This window comes from Neolamprologus brichardi, chromosome 12 (genome assembly GCF_056152115.1).
Source record: "Neolamprologus brichardi isolate AB-2024 chromosome 12, ASM5615211v1, whole genome shotgun sequence".
In the NCBI taxonomy this organism is placed as follows: domain Eukaryota; kingdom Metazoa; phylum Chordata; class Actinopteri; order Cichliformes; family Cichlidae; genus Neolamprologus; species Neolamprologus brichardi.
Window position 1 is genome coordinate 31,462,708 of NC_142115.1, and position 18,580 is coordinate 31,481,287.

The window sequence follows — 18,580 nt, forward strand, 5'->3', positions numbered from 1 at the left end:
AAAATGTGAAAGTCCGTCAATTTTGTATAAACATAATATCAACATTGGAAATTACATCAAAAAATACCTTTGAGGGATTCCCGTCCGCCTCGCTGAATGATCAGTAAATGGCAAGGTGGGGCTTCTTTGGTGCATTTGTTGTGGCACTTCAGCCTGAGTACGCACGAAACAGAGAAACTTGATTAGTGTGTGTTTCGTTGTTATGTGGTGTTTATTACACAGCAATAACACCTATGCAAAGTGGGTGGAAAAAGAGACAGATGCAAATTGGAAATTTATTCAAGTAAGCTGAAAACAAAAGGGGTCACTGATGTGTGTCATGTCGAAAAAACAATCAAACGAGACAAAGAGATATAATTGAAAAACAAGCGGGATGGCACACTAATTAAACAAAGTAATGACAGGAATATAAGCGAATGTGTGGGATTAGATATTAATTACTAATGTGGACACTGACAACAATGGGTACTCAGCACTGACCAGTACTGATACCTACTTGCAGTTTTTACATTTCAGTCCAAACAACATTCCTTTTCCACATACTATGCATGTCTGGGACATCCAGTATTTCGTGGAAAACCTACAAGCAAAAGAAGAGAAAGTGAGATTCCGAAAAAGGGCATCGATTTTTCACTTGTTGCACATCAATATGGCATGAAGGAGCTGAGGATTACAATGAGAGGAACACGGGTTCTGACCTTTTGCCTTTCATAACGTTCTCTCATTCTGACAGAAGGCTTTTGGCAAACATATCTCATTCCCTGCCTAACCTTTCTGCAAGGATAATAGATGCCTGAAGAAGCTACTCCTCTGAAAGTGTTTACCTTCCTAATCTCCCTCACCTCCTGATTTAATTTGTGGCCATTTCATTTTCATCTTCCAGTAACACTGTGCGAACGAATAGGCTGTATGGTTTTTACATCAATATAACAATCAGTTTGAGGGTTCACAGGCCTGTGTTGCTGCTGAGGAGTCCAACACAGTCTCTTCTACAATAAACAAATCCACAATGTACTTTGGTACCAACAACCAATTCCCTTCACACACTAAGTGGTCTGAGCACATATGTGACTATTGGCTGATGCCAGGCCAGCAGTGTGGCTGGCTAATGGCAGGTGACTAATGTAGTCTGACAGAATCAAAATCTCTTTATTATGCCAATCTTTTTCATCAACTGAGAGGCACAACTTACTCCAACCAACTCCACCTGACTGATTTCTTTAGTAGGCTGTCAACTATGAGTGATAATATGAAATTAAGAGCCGATTCTGCTAAAAAAAAAAAAAAAAAAATCTTTCAGCACAGGAGAGGCTCTAAAATAGTGGGTTATTCACTACTTTCCTAAATACATTTATCATAACATGCCAACAATATGATCAAGGGCACACTTACACACACTGAAAACTGCAAACTGACATCAAGGAGGCTGCTGGATGGAATAATGGTATTTCTTAAAACCATTAATCACCTTAATCTTCAAATAACAGCTATATACGTTACATTTGTGCTCAGTTTGGCTCCGTATAAAGATGCTTAGCGCTCCTCTTTCCACCTCACAGACTTTCAACAGGAAAAACACCCACGATCTCGAGGTTGCTAAAATCCTCCAACTAATACTGTAGCTATTGTTTTACTTTTTAGATTATAAGCACCCTGCTTGGAGTCAAGCAGGGTGAGAGAGAGAAAGAAAACTGAGTAAGTTACACAAGAAGCCCTTTATAATTGGACTGCCACTCTATCGCAGATGTGAGCATATGCACAGAGGGAACCTCATCCACACTCACCCACATATTTTCCTTTAGGCCTACCTGTGTTTTATTGAGTTTCCCAGATCTCTTCGGGGAATCTGTGGGGACCAGCGAGGCACTGAGAGAGTGTCTAGAGATAGAGTGGAAAGGAGAGGGCAGAGGCATGGTTTTTGACTTTTTTAAGTCTGTCAGTATGTCTTTCAGAATTGACTAAATGTCTGGTATTGTGTATCACATTTAGCATGTATGGCATTTCAAGGAATGGACTGTTTTTGTAGCAAACAAACTGATATTTTGGTGTCAGCTTTAATTAGCTGTAGAGAGTCAGGTTTAATGAAATGCTGTCCTTGTTATCAAGATAGAGTAGGTAGGTAGGTAGTAGAGGCAGAGGGAAAAAATCAATAGAGCATAGCGTCATGATATTTTGCATGGCAATATCTTATCGATATACTGACACAAAAAAATCCATATCTTATTATATAAATTGCAAATACAATTTGTTAGTACAAATGCTACAGAATGCTACTCTTGGCTGCTCCCTTACTCACAAGGGGTTATCACAGCAGGTAGTGATGCATGTTTGATTTAACAGAGTTTTACAATGGATGCTCTTAATGACACAATCTCAAATAAATTTGTCTCTTCCTGGGGGGCGTTTGCTTGTTAGGATAAATATAGTATTTAAACCACTACACCATAGATTAATAAAATCAATTAAAGTCCACCGGATGGCACTGTTAACTTTTTTCTATTAAGGTTAGCAGAGGTGACAATGTGCCAGATGAAGTTGGTAAAACAATATTATAGATTGGAGAAAGCCAAGAAAGCATCATCCGTGCTTTAACAGGGACGAGACAAAGACGATGGATATGACACATCGCATTTACAAAGTCAAATCTCCCACACCACCATCATATGATAACAATAGCCAAGGACACCAAAGCAAACTTTAAATCAGCTCAAGCAATATGCAGTGAGTATTAAATGAAAACTATTTTCTACAAAACCTCCTTAGTCTAATAAGGACCTCACTTTTTCCATAAAAAAGGAAAACCTTATTGTATCAGTGGATGATTAGCTGGAAAACCTGGATTCAAAGCAGAAGAACAGCTGTGTAAATAAGTGATAATCTGATTGTTCTACCAGTTTTACAGACAATTTAAAAACAGGCAGAATGCTGATGGGACACCATCTTTGTGTATGGGTGTAACAACAACTGATTTCCAACTGATGTCTCTCAGATCCTTCGTCATTATTGTGCCTATACCAAAAAACATCACCAACTCTGGAACGTTGCAATAATTTAATAGTTTTGAGAACCTCTAATCCTGAAAAATACCCAAATTTAAAGTCTGGCTCCACTGTTTGATCTGAGCGCATACTGATATCAGTGACTGAAAATCCCTGAACAATCGTGGCTACTGAAATAGAGGTTAATAAACTGCATTACTTTTGCCCAAACTATGTATTAAGTTTCCATTTATTTGAATTTTAAAGTTTTTTTTTTTTTTCATGACAATATCATCCTGTCATTTTATTGAACTGATCCCAATTTTACTTTGAGTTGCCTTCTCCTTTTTTTTAAATTAAAGAAATCGGGCTTGGCCTTGCAACTCCTTTCTCTCTCCTGTAGCTGTTGTAACCAGGCACATTTATTGCAGCACTGGCGCTATTTTCATTAATCCAGGTTTCATATAAACATATGAAGTCCAAATAGGGGCTGGGGATGATAAACTTCCCCACTTTTACACTTTATGCTAGTTATATTCAGATTCTTCCTGAAAGATCCTGCGGCTTAGCTTTAGAGCCGCAAATAACTTTGGAAAATTTTTCTACTAGCAGTATTAACAGTCCACGGTTTACTGACGCCTGGAGCTGGTTTTGAATCTTGACTTCTGAAACCAGAAAAAGTTGAACAATGATGTTTTAACATCATCTTCAAATTCACTGGAGTTTGCAATTGGCATTTGAACACTGTTTGACACCATGCTGACCTCCTTATTTCTGAGTGGCTGCTTTTCACTGGAAATTCTCCATCCTCAAGTTAAGTTAATCAAGTCAACACCACACAATTGAGCCAGGTTATACGCCGGCCGCTCCATTTGTGCTCCCTCTTCTCCAATAACTTATTCTTAAGCGGTCCAGGAGATGGATAGATATCCCCAGGGAATAGCAAGCAGATTGTAATGATCAGCGCATTGCTCTTATGCACTTTGTGTTATATTTTAGCATATTACTTTTTCCCGTTGTTTATGGAAAACAAAGGTTTGTGGCCAAGGCATGCGCTCCATATCCAACACTCTTAGCTCCTTTTAATTGATGGCCGACTGTACTAAGTATATAACAGCTGTAACCACATGAAATAGTATTACCGCAAACTTGAAATTGTTGTAATAGATTAAAACATACTGATGATTAAAAATAAACCAGTAGAATCACAACCATAACTGATCCCCCCCTGTAACAATCTTAACATCTGTGCTGAGATTTTTAACTGTCTTGAATGTTTTCCATGTGTGAATAATCTCTTGTACAATGGTGGACTTCAGATTGCTTGGTTTTATAATCCTTCTCAGACTGAGAAGCAGCAATAATGCTTCATTGATCACAAACCATTGCTGATACAGTTCCTCCTTAGCTTCACAGGCATCTGAATGCTCCTCGACATCCTCCAGCAGTGCTTCCACATGTCTGCATTCAGTGAAATTAGACTAGACTAATGCCAACACTTTAGTTTGTCAGGTGCATGCCAAATTTATGACACGTTTTATTCAGTTGGTCTGTTTGACAGACTGATAAAACAGGTACTGACAAAGTCTGCTTTTGGAGATACAATTTCCAATTGAAAAAGCAATAAATTGCAATATATGTTATTTCAATACTTAGTATATTGCAAACAATTTTAAACTGCAATAATATTTTATTGTGCATTAATGATAAAACCATATTGTGGAGTCTCTGGTGATTCCCACTTCAAGCTAGATTGGTATCTATGTAGGCAGGTACAGTAAATAAACAGATGAGTATATGAATAGGTATAAATAATAAGTATTGTATGAAACGAGCGAGACTACACAATGTAATACATAATAAAAAAAACGTCTCTCTAATGCCCGTTGCAACCTTTTGGGATGAAAACAGAATAAGCTGAATCAGTACCACCTGTTTGAATTGTTTGCTGTAGATATCCCTTGATAACCAAGCTACTTTAGTGTTATCTGTAATCTATTATAAAGAACTCTGGCTTAAAAAAGATTTTTACCACAAAAACCTTTCACATGGTCCATTAGTGCTTTCAATAACTGAGCAACCCGATTCATTCATAAGCCACCTCTTAATACCAGGTGAAAACAGCATCCAACACTGAATTGCCTGTGAAGGCAGCTGGATGTGGTAGATATGCATTGAGATGATATCACACTCTAAAGACGTGCTGGCTGCAATAATTCAGTAAGAAAAGAGCAATGCTGAAAAATGCTGACATAGTCAAGGGTCATGGTGGAAAAACCCATAATAAAAGCTCATTTTTGTGTGTTATTTCAATTTCTGCAGAAACTACACTACTACAAGTCCACGGGTAATTTTCAGTTACACTTTTGCCAAAAAACTAAAGAGGAAAAAATATCAAAAAACCATTATAACACTTACATATTTCTCAGAAGAGTCTATTTTTTTTAATTAAAGATGTTATGTATGTTATGATAGGAATGCTAGCTAGAGCAGTCTAAAGCAGACAATAAGGAGCAGGCTGCAGATAGAAAGATGCATTCCTAATAATTATTTCTAATTTTCAATATTATTTTCACACTTGGCTCTAATAATTCAGCAATTATAAACAGAATTCTGTCATAACGTGTCACAAATGTACATGTCCCACATTGGGAGAATAAATTTGTTTCATGAAAACACCACAACTGTATATATGCAGTATTTTGAGATTGTAGTATACACCAAAACACACTCCCATCTTTAATAATGATTAAATAATATTTTACACAAATGTAAAATACATATATTTTTTGAGTTAGAGTTTTATGCATGTATTCATGATTACTCTCTTTCCTGTGTAATACAAAAGACAGTTAAATCAAATAGGCTGAATGGAAGGAAATAAGCTTGGTTGGTTGCAGTATAATTTTTAACTGATATGTATACTACTAAAAATAATCATATTTTCATCTTTTACACCCCAAAATTAAATATTTCAAACAACATGATGGGAAGAGAGTAATTGTTTTGTCAATCTGACAGGTGTACACCAAATCCCAAAAATATATGTCATTTTTTACATAAGCCACTGATTTTCTATTCTACAATCTTAGGCTGCCTATAAAATATATATTTAGATACAATGTTTCCTAATAGTATCATGATATTTCCCATTAGTTAAGAAAGTCCTGTTATGAAGCTTCCAGCTGAGCATTGTTGTTGTTTCCATCTTGGTATTGTAAAACCAAAGCAATATATTGCTTTGACACACACTCAGTGCTTAGTCAATGAGAATGCCCTAGATAATCCACCTTTTTGACTTCATGAAAGTTTTATTAAAAATGACTCCCAGAAACTTTTGCACAACTGCAAATGCTTGTGCCACCAGAGCACGAAGAATGCGAGTTTCAAAGCACTTCCATCTTTTATACTATTTATAGTTACAATGCTCAACTTTTTATGCTCAACTGACTACCAAAATTCACATAGTATTTATAGTTTCATAAAGATTTGGGTATCTACTATATAGCTAAGTTCATTCAGTCTTGCTAATAACACTTGCTAGCATTAGCGGATAACATAGCCCTACACCATCTCAGTCAAATACGGTTACTTTTGGCTTAAATAAAACCAACGTGGTGGCAATTAAATTTCTAACGTTAAGGCATCCACATGGAGTTTTACAAAACTCTGTCCTTATCCATTCAAATCTAGTAAGGGTTTAAACATATTGGCATAAGCCTGATACCATAGTCATTAGCATTGAAGCAAATTAAAGTAAAAAGAAGAAGAAAGTTTTATATTGTTATTTTTATAATGATTTATATTTACTAAATTACTAGGTTTTCTTTAAGTACAATAACAATTTTCTTAGATTTTTGTTACTTGAACAAGGCGTTTATCACACAAGTTTCTAAATGGCTTAATATACTTTTAGTAACACTTTTTCAGCACGAGCGACTGGTGTTTGAAGTTTTAATAACTGCAAGTAAGAAAGATAAGGAATCTTATTTTTTTCATCCGTTGAAAGGCACAGTCAGTTCTATTAATTCATTACAAGGCAGCAAGTAATCAGCAGCTGTCGACAGTGCTAATGTCATGGCCCTGGTGCCTTGAGCATTTCCTGGTTCCTGAAACACCCTTCCTCCACTCCTCCTCCACTCTCTCCAGGGGCTTGGTGTCTTCTCTCCACACTCCGATGCATTGCTCAATTACACTCAATCAACCTGATAACTCAATATAAAGGGAACTGACATCATCTGCTTCTGGTCCCCTTTGTTGGCAACTGGCAGATGATTGGGCTTGTCAGTGGTGGGGCCAGAGAGGTTTGTGTGTGGTTTTAACAGCGATGATTTTCTTTAACAAAAATCTTCTATGATCCTGGGACTCCTACAAGAGCAGGTAATGCGCATTTATGTCAAGAGAACACAATGAAGGCAGTCAAGTAAAAGCATAAGCTTAAGACATGACAGAATATTCTGTTTTGAATACGCTTTGCCCTCGACGAGCTGGTGCAGTTTCACATTTGATTGTGATAAAATTAGGTATATGTTAGATACAGATTAACTACATTAGCATGAAATCCACAGGAACTGTCTCATGATAACAGCCCCCCCTTTTACTGTTCAGAAGCTGATCATTTTAAAGGCAGATGCCCTGTTGCTGCTGCTTCAAATTCAACAAAATCTTTAATTACACAAAAATCAGTGGAAAAGCTTGACTCTTATATTCATTTTTGTTTTTTATGTTAAGAAATACATGGAATAAACATGACATGAGCCTCAGCAATGAACTACAGGTGGTTGGGTACACACCTTCATCTCTTTAACAAGGTAAACAGCTTTACTGACCCCTGCTGCTGGGTGGAATCGACAGGTGGCATGTGCAGCATGAGGTCGTTGTGTGGCTGCTATCACTTGTCTGGCTTCTTTCATACGACAACATGAGGTTGCTTGACTGTACTGTTATATATCAAATATATCAGCTGCTCTTGTATTGCTCCATAAGGACTTGCTATACCATTAAGCGTACTAACTTGCACCATGCCTGAGAACCATTATCTGCAACACTACTCCCCTGCTGCAGTTACAATGTCCTAATGATCCAGGTCGTAATAACCTAAAGTTTGTTTCAGCATTACAGCTTTTGTCCGGGTCTAATGTCACAACTAAACAGGCATTTGTTACACTTAGAAGTAGTCGTGCTATCTCACGACGAATGAAGGTGAAATAAATGCAGTGGAGTTTTAAAGACTCACACACAAACAGAACACTTGATCAGTAAACAGAAAATTAAACTAATTAAAAACTGAAATTGAGCATCTGCGGATGTGCCACCATATCGGTTTAACAGTCTGGGGAGGAACAACAAAGTTGAAGCAATTTGACAGGGATAAAAGAGCACATGTCTGCGTACGTGGTCACACATGGGTGGCATCTAGTCACCTGTCGAAACGATCAAAACTTTGAAAAATCCAAAACCATCATAGAAATATAAACTAGGGTCCATTCTTTCTAAGTGTTTGCTTGTGTGTGCTTGTGTGTGTGACAGATGAGCCTCCAGGAGCTGACAAACCCCAAGGCGCCAGACAACAGTGTCCTCCTCCATCTTCTCTTATTGGCCTCAGCCTAATTAAGCTGAGGCCTTCCGTCCCCCTCCTCCACTTGCTTGTCATATGACACGCGTCAGGCCATGGGGTTGAGCGTGTGTGTGTGTGTGTGAGAGAGAGAGTGGATGTGTATGTGTGTGTCTATTTTTATGAAAGTTAAAAAGAAAAATCTAACTACACAGAGTCGCAGGGATACGCGTTTCTCTTTGTCCGTGGGTTAAACAGATGGGGCGGGTGTGTGCATGTGTGCAGAGATAAAGAGACTGCTCAAGTCTAGGAGCCTACTTACAGCCAAATATAGTTTATTTGACGTTAGACTGAGATGCCTCTCTACCTGATTGACTGAACGCTAAACACTATTCCCCATAGAGAAGAGATTTGTACTGCGGGTGGAGGAGAGAAAAGTGAAGCAAGCGACAATTGAAAAACACAGAACACAAACAACATGAAAAAAAAAATCAGACACAAATTCTAATCATTCTCATTGTCAATGCTATTACCAAATCATCTCACCCACACCTACTCTCATCATTTTCAGAATTATCAAGGTCGAAGAGCTCAATGGACAGATTGCAGCACTTTGGCAGTTTGGATAAAAGCTTCAATCAAGTGGTTGAATGCAATCAACGGCACACATAACTGGCACAGTACAATCAAGAGATAATCAATAGCTTACGTCTGGAATACCAAACAAATACAGCAGAACACACCATTAGAACAGACAGTTTCTATGAGAATGTGAAGCATGTTTAACAAGATAAGGGTCTGACATGAGGGTATACATACAACGGACTGGGCAGAGCAGCAGAAAAAGTCAACGGGACTGTAAAACTGTGTGGGTGTTTGCTGCATAATGTGCTGCATTATTGTACATGAGTGCTATAGGAGTGACATGTTGCACACTCCATCTTATTATTCTTATTGTTCCCCACAAATTACGCAGTTGAACAAAGTATTGTATTTGTTTGTGGAATAGCACAAGACATAAATGAAGGAAGGGGTGATATTTTTTTTACCTTTTCTATTCCCATGTGACAAAAAAAAACAAACCGAGGAACAGGAGAAAAGCAAGGTTGTACAGTTGCTATGACAACAGCAACACGCCGATCTGGCTTTTTTTTTCTTTGCAAAAAAACCCCATACATATACATATATATATAGGAGTGTGTGTGTTAAAATCTTTGATAAACAAGAACACACAGATACATAACTGCAAATAGCATATATGCACATGCACAAAAGCTGGGAAAAACTGACAATAGCAATCACAGCGCTGGAAAAACAGCAATTATCTTGAATGAAACAAGTATCTCAACACTGCCTTATAGATGGTGGGAGTCTTTTAAGATTGCCGGTTTAAGCATGCCAGTGAGGCAGAGGGAGGAGGGATGGGAGAACAGATGATGCCTGGAGGTCTTATGGCTCGGTAAAGACTTCCTCAGTTGGAGAACTCGAGCTTCTTGGAGCATGCAGACAAGCAACCCAACCAACAGGCACAGCATGTTTTAGTAGTTAGGCAAATCTTAGCCAACAAAAGGCTTTCAGGTTCCACCCTATGTCCCTATGGACACATGTTAAGGCCCATTGCTTTTGGAAAACACTGACAGCAACAGCTATTTATTGGAGTAAATACAAAAATTTGCTGAGCAAACTGAGCCGTTATGCCCCACCACGTGCCACTCCATCTTATATAAAACTGAATAAACAAAGTAAATTAGGGGAATGCTTCTGTGGTGCACATATCACTCTGTAACTTAAGATAACTTTAGTGGCTTTTCTCAATTTCTCAAAATCTGTTGTTTTTGTTCCATTATCCTGCTGGCTAGTTGTCTATTAAACCATTTTGTTTAGATTAGCTGAGCTGTCAGTGGGATCTTTTGTACACACAGTGTTAAGAAAGACTCCTCTGACTTGTGGCATTTCTTTCTAACACCTTTGAGCTAATATAAAGCAAGGATCAGTCTGACACTAACTAACCAGTGTTTATGGACCCATCTTCAGAGTTTCAGGGTAAGACCTCGATGAGAAAGTTTTAAGCCAGATTGAAAGTAAATTAGGTCCTGCTAACAAACTTTTACAGTCTGGAAAGCAGTTTCTACTTAGTAGTCTGATGGTACAGGACAAGACAATTAAATGAAAAGTTATTACATAGTTTTAAACAACAAACAAACAAATAACAACAAACAGTAGGGGAGCATTGGTTGAGAGGCCAAAAACAGATACACATCCACACTTACAGCAAATTTTAGAATTGCCAGTTAACCTTGCATGTCTGCAGACTGTCAAAGAGAACATATACATGCAAAGGGGAAAGAATTGCAGTCAGGGAAACAAATATGTATTAGGGCAAAGGGCAGTGCACTACTCTACCTTCTTTCAATGCTGTATTTTTTTTTTTATTAAAATATTCTGATTTTGTGGTTTTGATCAAGAATAAGAACAATTGTTATAATTGTTATAATAAAAATATGGTTTAGTAAGTTTTACTAGCCACAAAGCAACAAAGTGATGACTCTCCAAGCCTGAGTCATCATGTCAACATCTGTCTTTTCAGTTTCATGTACTAATGGCTGTGTATCTTTCCTAGAATACTGAACTGAGACCGACTAAACTGTTCTTCTTAGATAGCCAGTTTTCCTCACGCTGTTTTAATTTCAGTGGTTATTTAGAGCCCTTATCTATTTGCCAATTCTCAAAGGGACCTCCATTGTGGTACCACATTTGGTTGCTAGGAGATCTGTGACGCAACACGCAACTGCAAAGCATCTATGCAAGGTTAGGCAGAGTGGGTGACGTCACTGGCAAACATGTAGAATTAAAAAGAGTGAGTTGTGTACCAAGCACATGAACATTTAAGCCATTTATATCCACAAGCACACACTCTCAGACTCCCACACTCTCCATCCCTCCCTCTCTCGTTCCATCTTACTCACGCACAAATACACACATCAGTTTTGCAGCAGGCGTGTGTTTTGGTCCGTTGCCAGCGCTTGTACTGGATCTCCGAGTGGACACAAGGCATCATCACAAGCTAGGGAGTCTATCTAAGCCAACTGTGTGAACTCAAAACAGCCTGAGGCACTAGAGGTGAGCTGCCCATACAAAAATGTCCCTCTGTGGCTATCATAACTTTTCAGATTGGACAAACAATGACTTATCATACCACCTGGAGCAAGAACGAGAGCTCAAGAAAATGAACTCTCACTGGCATAGCCATTCTAATGTGTATTGCGTGTAGGTGTTTGGTTATATGTAGTGTACGTGTCAAAACGTCAGTAAATAGTTTCACTTTTTAGAAGCAAGAATTTTCCCCTTTTTTTTTTGTTTCTCTGTTTTTTTGAACAGGCATCGGTGGATAATGAAGTTGCAGAAACCTGGGCACAAATGTTTGCTTGGCAAGAGCCACTTGCTTTTCAGTAATTAGACATAATTTAGAACAGGATAAAATAGTTCATCATCAAATCATTATAGAGAGCAATTTACCTCACCGGATAATCAAAAGAACCCATCACAATATAACTTCAAATGAAAAATAAAGCAGACTTTTATCTTTTTTTTTCCCCCATCAGGAAAACTTTCTGCAACAAGATAAAAAAAATAAAGTTCTTTAAACCAGCAATCACACTTACACTGTGTTCTCCGGGTCCAAAGAAGCAACATTACACTTTCACAGCTGTTTGTTATGTTGGCAGTTCAGCTATCCTGGCAATAATGTGAGGTTACAGGAGTTTATGCGCTAATAGAGCTTTTTCACAGCAGACATTTTGGCATACCATAGCATGAAAAGCACAGCTGTGATTAATACTATAAATGATGAGTGCCTTCCATTTAGGTGAGCCAATTCCAGAGTCCTAATAATGACCATGTTGGCATTGCTTTCTGACTCAGTTACTAAAACCCGACTGCTTTAAAAAAAAACATTTCACCTGCCATATTCATGCTCTAATGAGTCAAAATAGCTCCTCTTAGAGTACTGTGCAGTATCAAGCCATCCCTCATTTCTTTATGTTTCACATAAATGTAAATACAGTATATAAGGCAAAAACAGTTTGCACAATTATAAAAAGCTTGAATGTCATTATTTAATTCTTCAACAAAGCCTGAACTCTCTTAGGTAAGCCGGTTTGTAATTTCTTTAAGTCGTCTTCGGGACTAGTTCTCCAGGCTTCTACAAAGCTATTCTTTGCATGTTGGCTGCCTTTTGTTCTGTTCTCTGTCAAGGTGATCCCACATTGCTTCAGTGTTGATGTCCAGGCTCTGAGGAGGCCAGTCCATGACTGATAGTGTTCCATTGTGTGTTTGTCTGACTAGGTATGCTATTACTGTATTGGCAGTCTGTTTGGAATCCTTGTCATGCTTAAAAAAAACGAAGCCGCTGCCAATCAGATGCTTTCCAGATGTTATTGCATGGCAGGAGAAAATATGATGGTACTTTTCTGTGTTTATAGTCCCATAAACTTTGATGAGATCTCAACACCGCTGGCTGAAATTCAGGTACAAACCATTACAGAGCCTCAACCGATGGTGGTAGACTCACACTATTATACTCGCTCTTTGCTAGATTTTTGCCTTTTTTTTTTATTATGTGACTTTTAGATACTGTATATTTACTCTAGATCATTTTTTAGGCCTCTTACTTCTTCTTTATCCTCCACTTAGTCAGTTTCCAAATGTGTTTTAACCTCCTAAGACCCGAACTCTTCCACAGCATGCATTTTAAATTTTTCTTTGATATTTGGGCTGATTGGGGCCCGATGAGTGTAAAAACAAAGAATTACCAGATTTTTTTTTTTACCTGATTTTTGTTTCTAAGAAAAATGAAAGCCACATATGAGGATATTCATTTAAAATTTTGATAGAACAGTAGCAGTATAATGTCCTCGTAAGTGGATATCAGGCCCTTGTAGAGCAAAATTGAGTATTTTGGTCTAAATAACCCAAAATGTGATGTCCACATATGTGGACGCCAGGTCCTAGGAGGTTAAGAACCAGAGATGGGCAGTAACGCGTTAATCTTGTAACGCGTTACTGTAATCCGATTACTTTTTTCAAGTAACGAGTAAAGTAAGGGATTACTATTGCAAAAACGGTAATTAGATTACCGTTACTTTCCCGTAAGAACGCTATGTTACTGCGTTACTAAAACCGTGATTTTTTTGCGAGAATGTCTCATGACAATGACGTAAGCAAGTGCGACGTTCTCTCTCTCCCGCATATATTGAGTGCGGGAGAGAGTATGAGCGTGCAGCGTCTAAAGCGCGGAAGTACTGACCTTACTTTAAGTTTGATTCCATAAAAAGTGACAAAAACATTAGTGTCCGCTGTGCGTGGGAAGAAAACTTCTTTTTACAGCGAAGAAAAACCCCTAAACTTCCAAGCAAGCACCGAGTGCGCAACGACGTAATGGGAAACTCACAGAGAAACTCGCGGATTCTTCCACTGACCGCTGTGGCACACCTGCACCAGGGTAAACCTCCGCCTGCACCACTCCTGCTTTACAGGTGAAAATAGAGCAAAAGGACCGCTAGTCTTTGACTTTATTTATTTTCTGCTGTGTTTTACTTGCATCTATTTGAAAGAGTGAGTGTAAACACACAAAATATTTTATTTTATGTGCTGGAATGTGCAGAAAATAGGTTTAAATATTAAACAAATTTCTTCCAGTCAGAGAATGTTGCATATAATTTAATTTTTGCTTGATGCATAAAGTTAAAACATTAAAACTGATAAAACAAGTTAAAAAAAAGATACTTTTCCATTTGATTACATTTTGTATGATGGATTATGTAGAAAAAGTAGAATTGGGCTGAAAGATCTATCGCTTTATCACCTATTCAGGTTGTAAATCGTGTTGTTAAAAAGTAACTAAGTAACTAAGTAATTAATTACTTTTGAAAATAAGTAATCAGTAAAGTAACAGGATTACTTTTTGGGGGAAGTAATCAGTAATTAGTTACTGATTACTTTTTTCAAGTAACTTGACCAACACTGTTAAGGACATACCGCATGCTATACTGAGATGCCACGTTTTTTTCCTAATAGTTCTTTGGGAATCAACTTTTTTGTGCAAAAATACTATTTTATTCCTGTCACACTGTGTTATCTTTGGCATTTTTTCTTGATTCAATTGAAGAAACTGGAGCATAGTATGTGTTTATTATGTGCTTTTGTGACAGGCTGCTAGGAAACAAAAACAAATCCTAAAATTAAGCTCAAACACGTTTCTCTAAAAATGCACACGTACAAGGACCACACCAAAAATAAATGAAAAAGCTGCCAATGTCTGAAGAAAAAGTCCTTCAGAAGAACTATTGCTCAAGGCTTCCTAAAAATGAGAAGGAAAGTCCAGCACCTAGGAAGCAAAATATAAAGAAATTAGGTCTGACTGAAGATTTTTGCACAGTTCTGCATGTGATACACCAACGTGTACATGTAAGATAAATCAATTTTATCACATTTAGGACAGTCGTTTAATTTCCCAGCCAAGTGTGGATTTACCATGTGCGGTGCATTTGAAGTGCATAGCATGATGGTATTATTTTTACTGGGGCTTTTTAACTCAAATAGCTCCATTAAAAACTCAGCTTACAAATATCCTCCCTTAGATGTGATGCATCAATTGGAATCATCCAGTAGGAATGGTAGAAATGTCAAAATGCAAGCGACAGATGATTAATAGATATAATATGATAGAATAATAGACTTATTATTTTAAATTGAATAAAGATCAACACACACAATAACCAGTAGCTGCAGATTAAATGAGAAGCTATCTGAAGCTTGTCTCCAGAACCTAACAATGTGCCAAGGAGTGCCTGAGCTGAAATACACCACTGTAATGGAATTATATTTGTAATCATAACCAGTTTCTCAAGGTGGAAAGCCAAACTGCTGACGTCTCAGCTTCAACTGGGCACTGACTCATCCCTGGCAGACAGCGTTTGGTCCTGGTTACCTCAGCCAGTCTCGTAGCTCCTCCGCATGTTTTGATTCAAACGACTTGCAAGATAAGTAATAACACTGCTGGCTGGAGGGCCCTGACGTATGAGATGGCTGTGATACCATAAACCCAAACATAGACATGGGATGGATGTTTAGCCTGGCTGACCTGGCAGTCGCATACTTGCCCAAATGCTCACACAAGCGTTCACACACACAAGCAGATTGCTGAACTACTATTCCTCTGGGCAACTTTGTAAATATTGTTTTTTCTCTGCTCCGTTATTTACAATGAAACACAATGAGAAAATAGTGATCTGATGATTCACGCTGTCTTTTTTCGTTAAGCACAATTTTGCCATGCCGGTCATTGTGTCAGCTATTGTGTAAAATTGTGTTTGTTATTTTATCAAACAAGTACATTTTTCCACCTGGTTATCAATATGATAAAATAGATTAAGTAGATTTTGTAAAAGCTTACAGTTAATTTAACACAGACGTACTCCCTTTTTTTTTTCTTTTGCAGTTAGTGCTCGAGTTGTAAATAAATAAATAAAGTTCCACATAAAAACAGAACTTGGATGTTGCCCTTCAGCATTTAGTGTAATTGACACCGGCACAAACAGTCTTTCTAACAGTCAGCTGTACTTTGGAAAACTGCAAAGCACGCCTCAAGGAAATAGCTCACATTAAAGTGAGAAATCACAGGTGATATTTCAGAGCGAGCAAGCTCAATGACTCCTCCCAAAGAGCCTTAAGGGTGTATGAAGCTGTACGACTCCTTCAAACTTGTCCACAGTAGAGCGCTTATTTTGGATTGCGGGTATAAAGGCAGGTTTCCAAACCAAGCTGTGATACCCACCGTGTCTAATAATGCTTTTTAGTACAACAGGATAAAAAAAGGCAACGTGTACTTCCTCCAACTCCAAAACTCTTTATCTACGTAAGAAGTTTATTTGTGCTATAGCCTAGAGCAGACCGTGTTAACTTGGACGATGCAGTTTGGTGGTTTTTCAGTTCGCACTCCCACGACACATACGGGAGGGGACATATAGAAGTATTTTCAATGAGAATAAAACAGTAAATCCATTCTCTGATCGATTTGTGTTGTGTTTTTACGAACCGTGCTCACCTCACAGAAGCCACCACTTCTTATCTGGTCCAGCTTAAAGCTCACATTGCAAGTTTTGATTTGCACAGTGTGAAAAAAGACACTTTTATTGTGGGTATTCACAGTCGTTTACAACATGCTCACTTTAATGTTCTCCAGCTGACTAAAAGGATGTGCTGTGAGAGCAGATCTGTTGCTCAGGTAGCATGATGAGTTGACTAGAATCATCATCAGGACAAACCTACTCTTCAACATGGTGAGATAATTACTTACTTACTTAGAAAGAAACACTGCATCTTTTATATATTATCTGTGGGTATAAGCCAGCATCTCTGGCTTAAAATATCTGTAAATAACTCACAATGGAGGCACCAGGTTTTCCATCTCTTATTAAGCTAATGGAAAAACAAATCTGAATTAGAAATAATAATTCATACATCACTGTTTTTACTTATATGATTGTAAAATATACTTATTAATATTTTATTAATAATTTTCTATCAGAAATCAAGTATGAACCTCCTTAAACCAGAGATTTTTACAAGCTTGGTCCTTTTTATGTTATTAAATAACTGATAGTTTTGGTCCAAACCTCGGACATCTGTACCTGTTTTGTCATACTAAACACATTAGCATTTGAGACTATGCCATTAAATTGACATATATCAATTTCACCTTTCACCTCCTTTTTTTCTTTTTCTAAATGTGTGATTATTCCATGTCATGCTTCAAACAACAAGTATGCACAGCTTTGTCCCTTATACCAGTTAGTGAAGTTTTGCATGGATTCCGAACACTGAGTGTTATCCATTCATCACCCGTTTCATTGACAAGACTTCCATTACTTTGTTTCCCTGCATTTCCCCCATCCCCATCTCCTCCTCAATCTAATGGCTTCCGCAGAATGTCTTAATGTATCAGCCAATAAGGCTGCCAGTGTGCAGCAACACACAACCTCCGGTCATTATTGTCACAACCTGATTGTCTATTTGTTGCATTTACCAGCAGAGCTGTACTTAAGCATTTTTTAACAAAAATAATTACTTTCAGCAGTTAAGTAAGAGCAGTTAAAGCAAGTGGTTTCTGCAGGTGGCAAGGCATAGTGACAAAAAACTGATGAACCAACTGAGACTTGACCCAACTAAACGCAGAGCAACATCCCAGGAATGAAACATTGCCAGAGAACTAAATAATCAGAGTAGCAGTAGAGTAGATTATGAAAGGGATACGTTTTAAGTATTAAGAAAAATGTAATTTCATTTTAAAAAATCAGTGTGCGATATTTAAAAAAAAGATGTTCACTTACTTGCAGAGGGTGTTTCGGCATGAACAGGTGGTGTAGAAGGGATGAAAGAGGGGAAGAAGAAGGATCGCAGAGATCGTTCAGTGTGGAGGGGTGAGCGCTGTGTGGGCAGGTTCTCACAGCTGCCCACACTGCTGTGGATCTTAAGGTTCAAGGGCTTGGTCTTCTTCTTGGCTCTGGTGGACAACAGACAAGAGAAAAATATAAAATTGAGACATTAGAGGTGAGTGCAGCAAAACTAATCAAGAAACCAACATGTTCAAATGATATTTACTATAATTAAACAGTCTGGACTATTTGTTTTTGCAAAAACGCACAACTTCAAAGCTGGACAGGAAGGCTGCACAGTTTTTGGGGTATAGCTATTCCTGTAGTCACAACCAAGGTACAAACACTGCAGTCACCATCATATACAAGAGAAAACAGAATTCTACACCAGAATAATTCACATATGGAGAACATAATACAGTTTAGTGGCAAGAAATGTTGCATGTTAAGTAAGTGAAATGAAAATGTACCTGTCAGTCACCATCATTATTATTCTCACACCTATATATAATGTACACCCTACACCTGAACGTAACAAGAATGCAGGTGGACAAGTACAAATAAGGCATATATATTAGTTTACGTTGCATATTGTGTATTATGCATTAGAGTAA

At 37.9% G+C, this 18,580-nt stretch overlaps 1 protein-coding gene across 3 annotated transcripts in view; it reads right to left on the minus strand.

The window, feature by feature from the left end:
• Nucleotides 1-18,580, minus strand: part of ksr2 (kinase suppressor of ras 2) — a 117,221-nt gene that overhangs the window by 39,893 nt on the left and 58,748 nt on the right. For all 3 annotated transcript variants that reach the window (XM_035913410.2, XM_006803865.3, XM_006803864.3), the window contains exons 6-9: nucleotides 17,922-18,094; nucleotides 1,809-1,878; nucleotides 497-580; nucleotides 68-153 (exon numbers count right to left, since the gene is read on the minus strand). In XM_035913410.2, the coding sequence (XP_035769303.1) occupies nucleotides 68-153; nucleotides 497-580; nucleotides 1,809-1,878; nucleotides 17,922-18,094 (413 nt within the window). The remainder of the gene's footprint in view (nucleotides 1-67; nucleotides 154-496; nucleotides 581-1,808; nucleotides 1,879-17,921; nucleotides 18,095-18,580) is intronic.